This window comes from Sapajus apella, unplaced genomic scaffold (assembly GCF_009761245.1).
Source record: "Sapajus apella isolate SASKATOON/1434 unplaced genomic scaffold, GSC_monkey_1.0 scaffold48, whole genome shotgun sequence".
In the NCBI taxonomy this organism is placed as follows: Eukaryota; Metazoa; Chordata; class Mammalia; order Primates; family Cebidae; genus Sapajus; species Sapajus apella.
Window position 1 is genome coordinate 16,543,525 of NW_022436988.1, and position 19,691 is coordinate 16,563,215.

General features: G+C 35.2%; 1 protein-coding gene across 11 annotated transcripts in view; it reads right to left on the reverse strand.

Annotated features, from left to right (window-relative positions):
* HELZ (helicase with zinc finger) overlaps positions 1 to 19,691 on the reverse strand; it is a 184,086-nt gene that overhangs the window by 45,373 nt on the left and 119,022 nt on the right. For all 11 annotated transcript variants that reach the window (XR_004257816.1, XM_032241947.1, XM_032241945.1 and 8 more), the window contains 4 exons: positions 13,381 to 13,585; positions 9,707 to 9,758; positions 8,725 to 8,915; positions 6,099 to 6,306 (listed from right to left, as the gene is read on the reverse strand). Coding sequence is in view for 10 of the 11 variants with exons in the window: in XM_032241947.1 (XP_032097838.1) it covers positions 6,099 to 6,306; positions 8,725 to 8,915; positions 9,707 to 9,758; positions 13,381 to 13,585 (656 nt within the window). In the remaining variant the exon portion in view is untranslated. The remainder of the gene's footprint in view (positions 1 to 6,098; positions 6,307 to 8,724; positions 8,916 to 9,706; positions 9,759 to 13,380; positions 13,586 to 19,691) is intronic.

Sequence of the window (19,691 nt, forward strand, 5' to 3'; positions counted from 1 at the left end):
AGAAAAGAAAAGAAAAGAGAAAAGAAAAGAAAAGAAAAGAAAAGAAAAGAAAAGAAAAGAAAAGAAAAGAAAAGAAAAGAAAGAAAGAAAGAAAACTATAGTGTCTGAGATAGGAATTCTTGATTTAGTTCTTGTTCAAAAACATTCTTTTAGGAATGCTACTGCAACATTGTAAAATGAATTATCATGCCAGAATTGCCTTACAATTAAACTTCAAGAAATGAAAACTATAGTGTCTGAGATGAAAAATACTATGAATGGAATTACCAGCAGAATAGACACTACAGAAAAACTTGGCAAATTTGAAGGCACAGGAATAGAAACTACCCAAAACAAAACATAAAGAGAAAAAAGAATTAAAAAAAAAAAAAGTAGCACCCATAAACTGTGCAAAAACTTTAAGCATTCTAATATATGGGTAATTAGGATCTCTGAAGAAGAGTGGTAGGAGTGAGACAGAAAAAAATATCTGAAAAGACATAAAAGTTAAAAATTTACAAACTTGATAAAAACTATAAACTCAAAGATCTGAGAAACTCAGCAAACCTCAAACACAAGAAACAGGAAGAAAATTACATCAAGGCATATCATAATCAAACTGATAAAACCAGTATAAAAAGAAAATCTATAAAGCAACCAGGGAGAAAAAGACATGTTACATACAGAAAACAAGAATAAAGAGGGCATCATATTTCTCACTGGAAAAAACAGAAGTGAGAAAATGGTAGAACAACATTATTAAAGTACCAAATGATAAAAACTGCCAACCAAGAATGCTCCCCACTACAAAAATATCTTTTAAAAATGAAAGTGAAATAAAGACATCTTCAGGCATACAAAAGCTGAAAGAACTCATCAACAGCAGACCTGCACTGCAAGAAATCTTGGCTCACTGCAACCTCCACCTCCTGGGTTCAGGCAATTCTTCTGTCTCAGCCTCCCAAGTAGCTGGGACTACAAGCACATGCCGTCTTGCCAGCTAATTTTTTGTATTTTAGTAGAAACAGGGTTTCACCATGTTGCCCAGTCTGGTCTTGAACTCCTGAGCTCAGGTAATCCACCACCTCAGCCTCCCAAAATGCAAGGATTACAGGCATGAGGCACCACGCCCAGCCAAGAAATGTTTTAAAGAAGTCCTTCAGGGCTGGGCGTGGTGGCTCACTCCTGTAATCCCACCAGTTTGGGAGACCGACGCAAGCGATGATGGGGTCAGGAGATTAAGACCATCCTGGCTAACACGCTGAAACCCCATCTCTACTAAAAATACAAAAAATTAGCCATGTGTGACAGTGCACACCTGTAGTCCCAGCTACTCGGGAGGCTGAGGCAGGAAAATTGCTTGAACCCAGGAGGCACGGGTTGCAGTGGGCTGAGACTGCGCCACTGCACTCTACCCTGGGCAACAAAGCAAGACTCCATCTCAAAAAAAAAAGAAAGAAAAATTACTACACATGGGTAAATACATAAAATTATTATTTTTTTATAATTTAAAACTCTTTTACTTGGCTGTTTAAACAAAATTAACAATAATGTTTTGGGGTTTACAACATATGTAAAAGTAAAATACATGATAATAACAATAGCATACAGACCAGGAGAGAAAAAACAGCATACTTTAAGCTTCCTTTACTGGAAATGAAGTGGTAAAATATAAATTGGAAAGTAGTCTGCAACAGGTTAAAGATTTACACTATAAACCCTAAAGCAACTAGCAAAATAATAAAAGAAAGAGTTGTCACTAATAATCCAATGGAGATTTTTAAAAAATCATTTAAAAAATACTCTACCAATCCAGAAGAGAGTGGAATAAAAGGAGAAACGGGAAAACATCAACTGGACAATCGAAAACAAATAACAAGATGACAGAATCAAACTTAACTATATCAACAATCACATTAGATGTAAATGGTCTAAACACCCCAAATAAAAGGCAGAGATTGTCACATTAGATTAAAAAAATCAAGAGCTACCTATACATTATCTAAAATAAACTTTAAATATAAAGACACAAATAGATTAAAAGTAAAAGGTAAAATAAATGTGTGTGTGTATATATACACACATATATGTATGTATATATGGAATGTATTACTGAAAAAGAAAATTATAAATTACTTATATTCATTTAAGCTTTCACTTTAACAAAGTATGTGCAAAGGCCGTATAGTGAAAACCTTTTTTTTTTTTTTTGAGACAGAGTCTCGCTCTGTTGTCCAGGCTGGAGTGCAGTGGCATGATCTCAGCTCATTGCAACGTCCACCTCCCGGGTTCAAGCAACTCTCCTGCCTCAGCCTCCCAAGTAGCTGGAATTACAGGCATTATATATACACGTATGTATATATATATATAAACACACACACATATACACACACACATATCTATTTTAAGGTAATACATATATATAATACACACACACGTTTATTTTAAGGTAATACATATATACACACACACATATTTATTTTACCATATATATACACACACACACACACACACACACACCCATGCTATCACCTGATAAAAGAAAGCTAAAGTGGCTACACTGATATTACACAAAGTAGATCTCAAATTAGAGAATAATTCTAAGGACAAAGAAGGTCATTTCATAACAATAAATAAGTTAATTAATCAAAATACACAATCCTAAACATTTATCATCTAATAACAGAACTACAAAATTCAAGAACTGATAGAACTTAAAAACCTGAAAACTGAAAATTAGACAAACACCAATTAGATTGGGAGATTTCAATACCCCTCCTCAGTAATTGATAGAAAGAGTAGACAGAAAATCAGCAAGAATACAGTAGACCTGAACAACTCTATCAACCAACTTGACCTTATTAATATTTTTTTTTGTTTTTTTCAGTAGGAGTTTCACTCTTGTCGCCCAGGCTAGAGTGCAATGGCAGATCTCGGCTCACTGTAATCTCTACCTCCCAGGTTCAAGCAATTCTTCTGCCTCAGTCTTCCAAGTAGCTGGGATTACACGTGTGCACCACTACACTTGGCTAATCCTGTATTTTTAGTAGAGATGGGGTTTCACCATGTTGGCCATGGTGGTCTTGAACTCCTGACCTGAGGTGATCTGCCTACCTCAGCCTACCAAAGTGCTAGGATTACAGGCATGAGCCACCATGCCCAGCCCCTGATTAACATTTGCAGAGCAATCTATTCTTCTCAAGTACACAGAGAACATTTACGAAAATAAGCCATATTCTGGGTTGTGAAACAAATCTCACTCAAAAGCATTCAAGTCATACAAAATATGTTATTTTACTACAATGGAATTAAAGTAGAAATCAATAACAGAAAAATTTCTAGAAAATCACCAATAATAAGCAGCTAAAATACCTTTCTAAAAAACCCATAAGTCTAATTTCAAGAGAAATGAGGAAGTATACTGAACTAATTGAAAATGCAAATACAATATACTGGAACTTGTGGAATGCATTACCGAAAAAGAAAACTATAAATTACTCATATTCACTTAAGCTTTCACTTTAACAAAATATGTGCAAAGTCTGTATACTGAAAACCTTTTTTTTTTTTTTTTTTTTTTTTTTTCTGATAGAGTTGTTGTCCAGGCTGGAGTACAGTGAGGTGATCTCAGCTCACTGCAACCTCCATCACCAGCGTTCAAGCAACTCTCCTGCCTCAGCCTCCCAGTAGCTGGAATTACAGGCATGTGCCACCATACCCAGGTCATTTTTATATTTTTAGTAAAGACAGGATTCCTCCATGTTGGCCAAGACTGGTCTTGAACTCCTGACCTCAGGTGATTCCTCCACCTCAGCCTCCCAAAATGCTGGGATTATAGGCATGAGCCACCACACTCGGCCTGAAAACTTTTTTTAATGCTGGAAAAAAAGTAAAGACCTAACAGAAAAAAATGGAGAGCTATATACTCTGTTCAACGATCAGAAGAATCGGTATTGTTAAGACGTTAATTCTCCGCAAAGTGATCTCATGATCAAACACGATGCCAATCCAAACCCCAGAAGGCTTTTTTGTAGGAATTGACAAGCTGATTCTAAAATACAGATACATAGAAATGCAAAAGACCTAGAATAGACAATTTGTAAAAATAATAAAGCTGGAGGACTTACACTACCCGATTTAAAGACTTTTATAAAGCTATAATAATCAAGACAGCATATTTGGTGTAACATAAACACATGCATCAATAAAAAGTATAGAGTCCATATATAGGATCAACTGATTTTCAACAAAGGTTCCAAGGCAGTTCAATGAGGGAAGGATACAGTTTTCAAAAAATAGTACTGGAATCACTGCACATATATATGCAAAACCAAAACAAAATAACAATAATCTCAGTCCTTACACTATATACAAAATTTAACTCAAAATAGACCTAATGTAAGACCTAAAAACTATAACACTTCTAGAAGAAAATATAAAAGAAGATCTTGGGTTAGATGTTTTCTTTTTCAGATGCAACACCCAGAACATGATCCACAAAAGAAAAAATGGATAAAATGGACTTCAACAAAAATAAAAGTGCTGCTCTTGGAAAACTACTGTTAAGAAAATGAAAGCTACACACAGTGGCACATGCCTGTAGTCCCAGATACTCAGGAGGCTGAGGTGAGAAGATCACTTGAGTCCAGGAATTTAAGGTCAGACTGGGCAACAAAGCAAGACCCTGTCTTTAGAAGGAAAAAAAGAAAAAAAAAAGGGAAGCCATATACAGGGAGAAAATATTTTCTAAATACATATCTCATTAAAGATTAGTATCCAGAATGTATGAAGAACTCTCATGACTTAAGACAGCTCAATAAAAACGTGGGCAGAGATATAAATAGAGGTTTCATCAAACAAGATACACACATGGCAAATAAGCACAATAAAAAGATACTCAACATCACTCATTATTAGGGACATACAAAAATGTAAATTAATACCAGAATGAGATATGATGAGACATCCACTAACAAGAGTAAAATTAAAAAGACTGACAATACCTAGTGCAAATGAGAACATGGAACAACTGGAAATCTCCTACATTACTAGTAGAAATAAAACATGGTTTAGCCACTTTTGAAAATAATATGGCAATTTCTTATAAAGTTAAATTTTATATTTATAATATGCCCAGCAATCTCACTCCTCGGTGTTTACCCAAAGGAAAAAATAAATATGTTCACAAGTATGTTTATAGCAGCCCTATTCATAAGAGCCCAAAGTTAGATACAGCTAACACGTATATTAACTGATGGATGAATAAACATATTGCGGTACATCCATACAAATGAGTAGTAACAGTAAAAAGGAACAAACAAATATTATATGATACATATAATCTGCGAGAATATCAAAAGCATCAAGCTAAGTGAACAAAACCGGACACAAAAAATTATATATTATAAAATTTCATTTATATGACATACTAGAGAGTATGGGGCAAAAGTCAGATCAGCGGTTGCTCAGGGCTGGGGGTCAGATGATGGGATTGCAATGCGAAACTTTTTGAAAATATGTAAATGTCTTGTATCTTGATTTTGGTGGAAGTTAACAACTCTGCATATTTGTTAAAACTCATCAATGTACTTTTTAAAAATGGTGAATTTTACCGTATATAACCCATCCCTCAATAAACTTGAATAAAAAATACGTAGATAATTTTTCCTTCTAATTCTAGCAGATTTGTAAAAAAAAAAAAAAAAAAAATCTTTATATCAATAATCTCACAATAACATTAATGCTTAGTACCACAAAATACCACAAAAGTATTTCAAATTAACAAAAATGTTTAACAGGAGAGGACCTTCCATCTCAATTTTAAATGACCACCATTTTAGAGTACTCTAAATAATTCAAATTTAGTATTTTTTTCAGGAACTCAGTGACACCAATCATAAGTGGTAGAGTTTAACCTAAAGGACCCTCTGAAGTTACATCTCAATTTTGTATCTGTATACATAATATATCTTCTGGAGAGATGATTCAGTTTATTCTCTCTTGAAAAGGTCTATAATTCATGAAAAAGTTAACAATTATACTGTTAAAGAAGTTGCCATGTGGCCAAAACTTTACATGTCATCAGTTTAGGAACAGGAGAACAGCAAAGTACAACTCACCATTTCGATTTTGCTCATGCTGATCCTTCTCCTGGTGCTGATTTTGTGGCTGGCCTATGCTGACAGGTGGGTGATGTCCAAGGCCATAAGGAATAGGAGATCCTCGTCCATGTGTCTGTAACAGGTTCATGTTATAGGCCATTGCTGCCTGATGGGTAATAATTCGAGGATCAACTGCAAACCTACCCTGGTATCCTGTCCATGGTACCTAGGTTATTAAAAAAATTAATTACATGCATTAAGTGTATTTTGGAAGGCAAACTGCTAGAGTGCTGTTGATTAGGAAAGAGCAAGCACGCACGCAGGCGCGTGCGCGCGCGCGCGCACACACACACACACACACACACACACACACACACACACAGATGTTAATTTTCCCAAAACAAATAACTACAAAGTTGATGCTAGTAGTAACAATTGTATTTTAACGGGCTAAAAAACAGCTCCCTGAATCTTTTGTATGTAATGGAAAACAGATCATTTTTCAGATTAGGAAGAAACTGAGGGCTTACAATTGGTAATTATTCCTTGAGGCAATAAATCATTTTATATTATTTATTCATTTCCCCACATACGTATATGAATATATACATGTCAGATGATGATAAAAATTATCTTTTAAAGTCATAAATGCATAGATACATAGTTTAATAGACTGAATAGGAAAATAGGAGGGAAAGCTAAAGAACTTAACCTAAGGAGTCTCAACTCAAAAAAATTGGTATTTCAACTAAATATGAGTAAACACATCATTTAATGTTCATTTATTATAGGTAAAATTCAAACGCGTCCTTACTTTCATCTGTGCTTTTTTTTTTCTCCTAAGATGGAGTCTTGCCCTGTCACCCAAGCTGGAGTGCAGTGGCACAACCTCAGCTCACTGCAATCTCTGCCTCCCAGGTTCAAGCGATTCTCCTGCTTCCTCAAGCTACTCAGCCTCTTGAGTAGCTGGGATTACAGGCGCCCACCACCACACCCAGCTAATTTTTTTGTATTTTTAGTAGAGACAGGGTTTCACCATGTTGACCAGGCTGGTTTCAAACTCCTGACCTCAAGTGATCCACCTGCCTCGGCTGGTGGATCCCAAGTGCTAAGATTACACATGTGAGTCACCGCGCCCAGCCTAATCTGTGCTTTTAATTCAACTCTACTTTAAAAAATAAAAAAAGAGAAAACTTGTTTAAGTGTGTCTAGATATATAATCTCTGCATATTAACATAAAAGGAATAAATACAGTGCCATCTGAGCTACTGCTCCTATTATTTTATTATAACTGTTAAATACAGACTCTCAGAAATCTTACACAATAGAAGCCTCTTTGACCTAGTAAAGTGAAATATAAATCCTAAGGGACTTACTATTTAAAGCAGATGATGTATAATGTTGCCAGGCTGTCTGGGAAGAAAAAACTCTGCTAAAATCTAGTCTTAAGTCTATGGAGAGTGGGCATGAATTACATAGTTCTCATTTACAGTCATTCTTCTTGGCTGTCATGATTGTGAACTATCCTGACCAACATGGCTGAAGAAATGTTTGCTGCTAAGCATTTTCCCATTCTGGAGTGTGGGCAAGGCTGCCAAAAACCTTTGGCAATGATCACCTCAGCCTGAAATTACAGTGCTTGCCTTAAATGAAAGAAATTATTTCCTAGGCTAAAACTCCTGAATTGGAAATATGCATGTCAGCAAATAATAAAATATTCAAAAATTTTAAAGAAAGTGAAAATGAGTTTACATACAAGATGAAAGTTCTCTAAAAATCTGTAGTCTTACAAAGGATTCAGTAATATTTTTAAGTAGTAGTGAAGATTTCATAAGATGTGGAATTTCTCAGCTCAATTTAGATCTGGTAAACTAGACTAATCCAAGCCTCTCTGCCTCCTCCAATCAACTGAATTTCTTGGGAACAGATTTTGACTTATATAAAAATTAAAAGATAAAATGAAAACATCACTTTATAAAATAAGAGATCGATTCATTAGCTCTGTTAACTTTTGCCCAATTTTCCTCAATAAAATATTTTAAAAGATTACAAAGGTGGCCAGGTGCAGTGGCTCACGCCTGTAATCCCAACACTTTGGGAGGCCAAGGCAGGCGGATCACCTGAGGTCAGGAGTTTGAGACCAGCCTGATCAACACAGTGAAACCATGTCTCTACTAAACACAAAACATTAGCCAGGTGTGGCAGTGCGTGCCTGTAATCCCAGCTACTTGGGAAGCTAAGGCAGGATTAAATTATCATACATTTGATATGAATCACTTGAACCCGGGAGATGGAGGTTGCAGTGAACCAAGACTGTCCCACTGTACTCTAGCCGGGGCAACAAGAGCAAAACTCCATCTCAAAAAAACCAAACAAAACAAAAAAGATTACAAAGGTTTCTAAATCAAAATATAATTTCTTCACAGTCACTAGCAACCTAATAACAAACTGTAAGCAACAATTCACATTTCTTTGGTTATTTCAAATTTAAGTTAGAGGTAACAGTTGCTTTAAAAAAAAAGATTATGGGCATCAAAAGGTTTTTTTAAAAAAGACGTTGGTAGAATACTATCTGGGATTAGCACAAGTTTAGTGAACTCTATTTTATTTGATTCAATAGAAAATATTTCAAATGTCCACTTACAGGTAAAGGCACCGACATAACTACATTCCCTCCATAGACAGCAGGTACATAGAGAATACTTGTCCCAGTGTGAGGATCTATTCTTTGAACAGGGCTTGGAGATTTTCCCAAATTTGGATGAGGTCCAAGAGGGGGTGGAGGAGTATATGCTCTAATAGGATTGCCAATAAGTACAGAAGGATTGGGCTGAACTGAAAAATAAACAGAAAAAGGATGCACTCAATAGCTGTACAGTCATCTAGAAAAAATAATTTAAATTATTCAACAGCAAAATATATTTCCCAAGTTTGCCTAAGATATCTTATCATCAAAGAAAGAATCATCAGTGTGGAAAAGTGAAGCATATTACAAAAAAATAACCATTTTATAGTGCTCCCTAAAATTAACATGAGTTATACAAAGTATTCCTTTTATAAACTAGCATAATTTTAAATGTTTTCTGAGAAACTCAGGATGTGTCTTCCAAGAGAGTAAGCTATGCATACACTCCTAGTAAACAGTCTTCTGTCTAAAGAGTATACAACTGTTCAGAATAAAGTTTTGACTTGTAATTTTAACAGAACCACATACCATATGAAAGTTAAGCAATTATTATTTTAAAAGCATAACTATGCAATATTTAAAATCATTTAAGTAAATTTTTTATCTTGAAACTTTTAGGACCTGACATTTGTAGGATATAAGTATTTTCTGAAAACTTACGTTGCATAAAACGCTTACATGTTTTTCCTCAAAACCTCTGGGTATGTACATGAATACCTACAAAATCACCCCTTTTCAGAAATAACATATCAATGCACTGATAAAACCCTAAGTGTTGAAGAATTAAGAGAGGTTCCAAAGTGTATGTGTGTGTGTGTATGTGTGTATGTGTCAGGGAGAGACAGAAACCATCTATCCACCCTCCTCTTTCTTTGATGAAATTTGGGAAAAATGTCTTACATCATAAAAGCAAGTTTTCATAGGGTAATTTTCCACTTACCAATTCCATCATTCTGGAAGTGATCATTCTGGGTATGATGAAGACCTCTCCCCTTTAAAGAAAAACACAAATGTATGATAATTTAAGCATGTTTAATATTAGAAAACAATAACCATTTTCCTAATCATATGTAAATTAATGTATAATTAAAATCTAAAAATTGTGAATCTATAATTAATTACCATTAGACTGCTTTGAGCCAATTTTCTTTTAAAACATAGGTCACAGCCATCTCAAATAATATTGCTGGGCCTAAAATTTTCTCAGTGTCAAATTAAGGGTATTTTTTAAAAACATTTTTCATTAAAATGAAATATGCAATCAACATGACTTACAATTCTATTCCTTGGCAGGAATAGAACTGCAGTTTCTCTATACATTTTGTAACAAATCACAAGAAGCTGTTTTTCAAAGGAAAAATGTTCATCTTTAATTCTTGAGGATGAGAACCTTTAAAGTAGTAAAAAGTATGTAAATATGGCTTGGGATTTATAATATTTTGAGTATAATTCATGGTATATTAAAGTACATTTACTTCAAAAAAACAAAAAAACAGAAAAAGGGGCCCAGTCATCATTTGCTTGTGAGAGAATCCAGTTCATTATTAGAAAGCAATTTGGCAATACATATCAACAGCATCAAAAATGTACATAAGCTAACCCAGTAATTGCAATTCCAGAAATTTACCCAAATGAAGTAATCATGAATTTGGGCACAGAGAGCATGGTTTATGTGTGTCATAAATGTTAACAATCTACATGCCCATCAGTGAAGGATTTATTAAATAAGCAATAGCAAATTCACATAATGGTGTATTTAGCCTACCATTAAGAATGATGACATTTGGGCAGAAACAATATTTGAAGAGACAATGGTTCTGAATTTCTGGATTAAAAAAAAAAAATACTCTCTTCCCATGGGCTAAAAGTAACACATATCAAGCCAACTGACGAAAAGTAGCACATTATGCAACTTACCCTTAGACACACACAAACTTGTAAATTTGTAAATTACATCTGAAAACTAAAGACACGATTATATCTACAGCAGGAATAAAAATTCATTCCTGACTAAAGCAAAAATATAATGATGTTTGACTTAGCTACCTATCTAACTGTTAGAAAGAGCAAATATCCAGTTCAGCAGGGAACACTGAAGGTTTAAGGTCAATTGGTTACAAGTGAGGAAGGGCAGCTAAAGTCAGAAAGTAATAAAAAAAAAAAAAAAGTCTCATAAAATCAGAAAAAAGACCCCCCCCCCCCAAAAAAAATCCATTAACCTCAAGAGAAAGAAGGTTCACAGTGATTGGCACCAGCTATATGAAGAAAAAACTTCTGAGGAATAGAGAAGAGATAAGAAAAGCATACAGAAAAAAAGAGAAACAGGCAAACATCAAGATGGCAGAAGTAGAAGATGAGAGGCAGGAGCAATTAGAAGAGACAAGAGCAGCCAGTAGCACACATGCTGACGGAAGAAAGGAGAGCCAGTGACACAGACAGCAGATAAGGCAGTTCCAAAAGGGTGACAAACCATTTAGATTTCTTATCCTCCAGATCACTAATTTGCTAATGACTCAAAAAGCAGGGACAACTGCTTAGCATGTGGAGGAAACACAGCAATTTAGTCAGAGTGTGGCAGGCAGAATGGCCCCTTTTTTTTTGGTAGCTTATACACAAAAAAAAGAGGCCCATTTCCTAATCCCTGGCTCCTGTGAATATTTTATGTGGCAAATGGGACTCTGTGAATATTAATTAATGTTACAGATTTAAAATAGGGAGATTATCCTGGATCATCTGGGTGAGCCCAATCTAATCACATGAGCCCTAAAAGCAGAGAAATTTCTCTGGTTGGAGTAAGGGAGACACAGCGGAAGAGGAAGTAAGAGAGATTCCCAGGGAGAGGAGGAATCAATGCACCATTGCTGGCTCTGAGATGTAGGGGACACAGTTGAGAACTGGTACGAAGACTCTAGAAGTTAAGAATGATTCCTAGCCGACAGTCACCAAGGCAACAAGGACATTAGTCCTATAACCACAAGGAACTGGATTCTACCAACAACCTGCCTGATCTTGGAAGGAGATTCTTTCCAGAGCCTCCAGATAAGAGCCCAGAAAGTCAATACCTTGATGTCGGCCTTGAGAAGCCCAGTGCAAAGAAAACAACCAGGCCAGTCCAGACATCTGACTCATAAAATTGCCAGGTAATCCGTTTGTGTTAAATTACTATATTTGTGCTTATTCACTACAGTAGCAACAGGAAACTAATAAAAACAGTAACCATAATCTAGGGTAATCCTATACTGTAAAGCTGGAAGCACATCAGACAATATATATCAGCACTATGGGTGCTGTGTAGTATACTAAATAAAAAAGCAAATTGGGGCCTATGCAGTAAAAAGACAGTGGCATATCTATAATTCAGCATTCTACATGGTTCAATATAGGATATAATCCTCCAGTCACTGTATTTTGTATTTTGATTTAGCAAGAAGCAATAGAACAGTAAATTTACTTAGTTTATATAAAATATACAGTGTTTGGTAGCTTATACACAAAATAATAATGTAGCAGGCCAGGTGCAGTGGCTCAAGCCTGTAATCTCAGCACTTTGGGAAGCCAAGGCAGGCAGATCACTTGAAGTCAGGAGTTTGAGACCAGCCAGGCCAACATGGCGAAACCCCGCCTTACTAAAAAACACGTTAAAAAAAAAATTAGCTGGACATGGTGGCGCTTGCCTGTAGTCCCAGCTACTCAGGAGGCTGAGGCAGGAAGATGTATGAGCCCAGGAGGTGGACGTTGCAGTGATCCCAGATTGTGCCACTGCACTCCAGCCTGGGCTACAGAGACCCTTTCTCAAAAAAAAAAAAAAAAAAAAAAAAAAATTAAATTTTTTAAAGGAAGCTCAAAACTGACATACTCTTTTAATTCTTATCGGTAACTTTAGTATGCTGATGATTATAAATGTAAAACAAAAACACCTGGAACAAATACTAAACATGCCAGTCTCAGAACTTTCTTTTCCAGATGGTAACTGTAAGCATTTTTTTTTAGGCACTCTAGCAAACAAGCCAGCTGTCTCTGTTCAAAATAACTATAGTTCAAAAGTGGAAATGGCCTTGACACCCCTGCTCCACTCCCTCTGACTAGAATGCTTCACTACAAGAAAAATGGGTCAAAATCAATTGAAGTCATCTTCAAGAAGGCAGTCAAATTTTTTTACTCTGTCAAATACCACTTCAAATGAATCGGTCATCAGTAAAGGTTCAAAATTATTTTCTGTATATAAATATTGTTATAACGTTATTCATTATAAAGAATATAAGGACATGTTTTAATAACTGTGATAATTTTTAAAAGCTTCTTTGTTTTATTCACATCTCACTAAAACAACTCTATCAGTAGAGAGGATTAGAAGGTTATTTTATATAAATGATATCAGGAGTTATCAGGTATTAAAAATTGTTTGAGAATGATTATAACATTAAGCACGGCTAAACACCATACTGTATTTTCACTTACATGTCCAAACTAAACAAGTTCCTTGCAGAAACCGCTTGCCGCCAAATGTAACCTTCAATTCCAACACTTAAAGTAACTTGCAGCCCAATAAACCTTTGGCACTTCTGCGCTGTTTGCTCCCTTTAACCTCTTCAATTTCATTAACAGAGGCTTTACCTTGGGTGGTGATTGCTGCTGTCTGTTGGCACTTCCTGAATGCTGCAGTCTTAGAGCCCGGGGGATAAATTCAGGTGCCAGTGGATTCAACACGTATGTCTTCTTTAGTTCTAAAGCCTCTAACTGAGCTTTGATCTGTTCGAAAGTGATTCCATGTAGGCTATTGTTTTCATGACACAGGGCAATAAACCGTTCCCAAAATTTCCTGCAGAAAGGATTTAGAAGATAAGTTTACAATTCAATGGATGAGATCACAGAATGTAAGTAACTAAAGATAATTTCATATTCCACCCCAACCCCAAATCCTTAAACCCAACAGTCATCTGACTATGATTGAGATACAATCTTTCTACCAGATCACAAGACTCTGGAAGTTTGATTTTGAAAGTATAGTCATACCTTGTATTATAGTACATATAAAACAGGCTCTCCATTAATTTTGGTTCATCAATGCAAGTAATATGGTCAGTGCTCACCTATCCACACTAATTCAAAACGATGTTTTTTCTTATCCACAGAAGATGTCCAAACTGATGCCAACTCATTCCAAAGAAAATATGTACTCTAGGCATACTTACTACATACATATATATATATACTATATATATAATTCAACATAACAAATATAATTTATATACATATGCATACATACATATACATGTAGATATACATATATATACACACACATATACACACGTCTTTGTGTGTGTGTGTGTGTGTGTGTGTGTGTGTGTGTGTATTTGAATTATAAGGCCAAAGTAGCCCAGTGCTAGATGACTAAGAAAAGCCAACATGGGACATAAATTTGAGCCACAAAGTAGATAATCTTTATGAGGATTCTTAAGAAATAACCAGCTATCCCATATTTTTCTCTTAATTAATAGATGCTTGTCACAAGCACAGCTTATACTATGTGTTAAATGAATTATGAAAAATATAGGAAGTTGGAATACTAATTTTAATGTTATTTATTTCTTAATCAAATTAGTAAGTACTAAAGGAGAAAAATACATTCAAAACTTGTTGCATTTGTATGCTGTTGTTCCTAGAGGTTTGAAAATTGATTTCTAAATATTAAAATTATTAAATACATATTACAAAAGACAACATAAAAAGTTTTTACATTTTAAATGACTATTATAAATACGCATACCTATGTTTAAAAGAGAGGTTCAAATAATGTTTTATTATGCTATAAAAGATATGTGACATGGTTTCTTCCCAGGTTGGTATTCTTGTGTCCACGTGGACAGCAGGTAATCAAGTTGGCTTAAAGAAGCGTAAATGAAAAGGTTTATATTATAAAAGTTAGTATATGAATGGGAATTGGGTTATTAATATATTCATAAAACTTTGCAGAGTTTAATTTCGTACTATGCTTCTCTTACATATGCCTTCTATCCATCTTTCCTAGTTTCTTGAAGATGAGTTTAAGGAATGAATCGAGATACTGGAGATTCAGAAGGCAGGAGGGTGGGAGGGGGTAAGGAATGAAAAACTATCTGTTGGGTACAATCTACACTATTCAGGTGAGGGGAACACTAAGCCCAGACTTGATTACTATACAACTTATCCATGTAACCAAAAACCACTTGTACCTATAAAGCTGTTGAAAAAAAAAATTTAATAAAGTAAAAAATTTTAAATGGAATAAACAAAAAATAAAGAACTTAGTTCAGAAAAAGTTTTAGACCTAAACAACAGAAAAAGTAAAAATGAAACTTAAATACATACTTCTGACCAGAAGACTAGGGCTAACAAGACATCACACAGTTGCTGGAAATGTGTGTTGCCAAGAAACGCACACTGAAAAGCTGTCCTTTATTTTTAAGAATCCCACTGAGGAATTATGCTTTTTTTCTCATCATAACATGAGAAAACAGAAGAAAGGACTATCTTATACAGCACTCAGGATCTAAAATCCAACAACTTTCCCACCCTTTAATAAGAACAGCCACAATATTCAACTGCATGAATATTTATCAATACAATTCTACTACATACTATATTCAAAAGAAAGTTCTTTTTAGTCTAATTGATAAAGTATCAGTTTCATAGAGCAGCAGTTCATGTTTGTGTTGGACTTCAAAACAAAGCAAAACACCAAGAAGAATGGATTGACTTTTACTCTGCCTAGTTCAGTTTTTTGTTTTGTTTAGAGACAGGGTCATGCTCTGTCACTCAGACTAAAGTGCAGGAAGGCAGTGGCACGATCTTAGCTCACTGTAACCTTGAACTCCTTGGCTAAAGCCTCCCACCTCAGCCTCCAGAGCAGCTGAGACTAACGGTGTGTGCCACCACACCTGGCTAATTTTTTTAATTTTTTTTTTTTTTATAGAGATGGGGTCTTGCTATGATGCTAGGGCTACTTCAAACTCCTGGCCTCAAGTAATCCTCCCTCCTTGGCCTCTCAAAGTGTTAAGATTATGGGCAGGAGCTACTGCACCCAGCCTTTATCTCAATTTTTAATATCAACTTCTTATTACATTTTTCATTTCCAGCTTACATAGCCAAAATGCTAGAACTTGCTCTATTTTTAAGATACCTTTAAAAATTCCATACCCTGTTCCTGTATCACCTCACTGACCTTGACTGCAATGAACAGAATTTGAAGTAACACTGAGTTAAGCACAATCTTCAAACAACCTCACACTTCACAAAAAACTAGAGACAGTCTGCCTGCAAGAAGATTCCAGGGATTTCAAAGAAGTAGCCTTCGAGTTAAAGTATATCAATTTAGAAGTAATATTAAGTACTTACCATAAGTTAATCAAGTTAAACTGGTTCCAAAAGTGACCTGAAATTTCCATGTTAAATCTGACTCTTGTTTTTTTTGGCACATGGATATAACAAAATGGTAAAGTATATGCTAGAACTAGCCTGAAATCTTGACTCTGTCATTCAGTAGCTGTGTGAGCTTCTGCAGATTACGTAAGCTCTTTATACCTCAGTTTCCTCATGTGCAAAGTGGGCACCAGCACTACTATTATATCATTCCTTATTATTGAAAAGACATTTGTGTCTCACCTCTACACTTGCAGGGAAATGCTTCTTTCCTTCACAAATTCCTAGTTTTAAAGCAAAACTTTTTCCTTTTTTCTTTTATGTTGGCCCTTCAACTCCCCAATATCTTACCGAAGTACAATATATAAAATTATGAATCATTTCTGAATATAACTGAAAGATCATGTTAGAATGAGGACAAGAATTCACCATTATGGTTATCTAAAGGCTTCATCAATTCTCAGCCACCTCCCTAAAATGTTAACATAATATCCTGTCAACCATTTTTTTAGTACTAGTGGTTTAAAAACCCAAGTGTGTATTACACTGTAATATAATTTTACGCATTTCAAAGGATGTAACCTTATTTTTAATCACTGCCTGAACAACACAAAGTATGGTTTTCTTTCTGTTAACCTTACTTCTAGGATCACTGATAAAACACTAAAAAAATCACTTGGTCACTGTGTGTGTGTGTGTGTGTGTGTGTGTGTGTGTGTGTACCCTTAGGTTACAGAGTGTACGTGTGTGTACACATATACATACACCTCTACACATACATGAAATATGTTTATATTTCACAGAGTAAATCAAATGCACCAATGAAGAATCTCAGCTTGAGAGAGGACCTTCTCCAAACGCCTGGGTTTGAAGAAATGTCATCACTCTCCTCTTAGCCTCCTGCCATTCCATGCAGATTTATCTGAGCATATCCATCACTTCTGGGAAAGGTAGCATAACCAGAGAGAAGAACGTGGGTTTTGAAGTCAATCTGACATCTGTTTGAGTGAACCACATAATAGCTATGTGACCCTGGGCAACTGAAACTCTCTGAATCAGGCTGCCCATTTAAAATGCAAATAAAATGCCCACATTACAGGGTTGTTAGGAGGATGGTTTATGTGTGCAAAGCACATAAACCAGCACCTGGCACAAAGAAAGCTGTCAATAAACAGCAGCCACTCTATTAATACTTGTTAGATTGGCGAGAGAGAGAGGGAGGATCTTCACTATATCCATTTCGGATTAACAGAAAAAAATCTGTTTAAAAATACAACAAAAAAGAATATAGAACTGATTGGCTTCTGAACTGGTATAATATACACAGTAAGTATTCCTTAAAAACTTGACCGATATTTGGGAATATATTAGTTTTTCTGAAAATATTAAATGAAAAAAGCAGGAGAACAGTCCTAAAGAACTCAAACTACAAAGAACTCACTCTTCCATTTTCCAGGACCCAAGAATCATGTTATGTCCTCTGAGTTTACTTGTATTGTGAGATTAAATTAACATAAAATTAAATTAGTGAGATTAAAGCTTAAATATCCATATGTCCCAACTATCAATTCTTGGGCTATAGCCATAATTAAACTGGACAAATAAAGCAGATAATCAACTCTGCCATGTAACTATGGAATTTACAATTTTTTTTCACTTAACACAATATATTTACTTCCCTGAAAATATTCTGCTTAGCTTATCAATTAATGTGTATTCCTTGACATTTCTCAGCTGAGCAGTAAGAAACAGGCAACAGTAGAGTCAGCTTTGAAGTTAAAAATTAGCCCTAGATAATTCTGAGAGCATGGTGTCAGGAAGAATTATTCACCCATTTGCTCTAAGAATAAGTAATGATTTCTGTCATAGAGTGGACAAAAAATGCTGATCTCATGCAATTCACAGTATAATATGACTCTATAAGAAAGGTGTAATGGTTTCTGTAAAAATATTCAGGTTAGTAAATATATTTGGAGTTATTTATAAAAAGAGCCCAAAACTAATGTAGCTTAACACTATTCTTTTTTAAATTTTCTTTGAGACAGGGTCTTGCTCTGTTACCCAGGCTGGAGTGCAGCGGTGTGATCATTACAGCCTCAACCTCCTGGGCTCAAATGATCCTCCCACTTTAGCCTCCTCAGTAGCTGCCACCATAGGCACATGCCACCATACCCAGTTAAATTTTGTAATTTTTGTAGGGACAATGTTTTCCCATGTTGCCCAGGCTGGTCTCAAACTCCTGAGCTCAAGCAATCTGCCCATGTGGGCCTCTCAGAGTGCTGGAATTACAGGTGTGGGCCACCGCACCTGGCCAGAACCCTATTCTTATATCCATTTATTCCCCTAATAGTTTCTAGCTGTTTTCAACATGTCCAATCTATATATGTGCTTTAATATATTACATTCTAATCAAATTGTATGTGCTGTCTCACTTATCAAATAATAAATATAAGCAAAAATGGTAAAATACCACAAGCAACATTCTAACAAAATATACTTTCAATGACTAGTAAAGTAAATAAAGTAAATTCTTAGGATAGAAGCCAAATTAGTAGACTCCTTGATATACTTGGTTCTTCTATTTGCTTGTAACTTAGAATTAAGATATTCTTGGCTGGGTGTGGTGGCTCACGCCTGTAATCCCAACACTTTGGGAGTATGAGGCAGGCGGATCACTTGAGGTTGGGAGTTCGAAACCAGCCTGGCCAACATGGAGAAATCCCATCTCTACTAAAAATACAAAAAAAAATTAGCTAGGCATGGTGGCGCACGCCTGTAATCCCAGCTACTCGGGAGGCTGAGGTAGGAGAATCACTTGAAGTCAGGAGGTGGAGGTTGCGGTGAGACGAGATCGTGCCACTGCACTCCAGCCTGGGCAACAAGAAGAAAACTCCATCTCAAAAAAAAAAAAAAAAAAAAAAGATATTCTCCCCCCTCAATTTTTTGTCATTAGAGACTACAAACGCCTGGCAATATATTTTTAAAGTATGAAATTAAAGATGTTACAACAGAATTGTTTATAGATAAATAAGTCACAGACCCTTCAAACTTTCTTTAAAAAATTTTTTTTCGTAAATTAAAACTCTACTTGATTCCTTTGATGATAGCTTTCCCCTATAAAGGATATTAACTTTTTGAGGGATTTTACATTCTAATACATGAATTTATTCTTACAGAACCCAAATAGTCTCCCTTCTCATAGAATTTTTCTTCCTGCTAGAACACAAAAATAGATAATAAAGTGCTGTCATTATCTATATTGCAAGAAAAAAACCTGATTTAAAGAGTGCCATGTCCTAATAGTCTTGTCTAGTTTAATTCTAACATATCAAAAAGAAATAATTACCCAAGATTCAGGACTATCTACATCTCTGTTTACTATTCTGAACTTCCTATGACAGGTACTAGCATACTTATAAAATTTTAAGTAATCCCTAGTGTATTTCTTTCTTTTTCACAAAAGAATATTATAAATATCTGTTCAAGTGCTTTTTTTTTTTTTTTTTTTTTTTTTTTTTTTTTTTTTT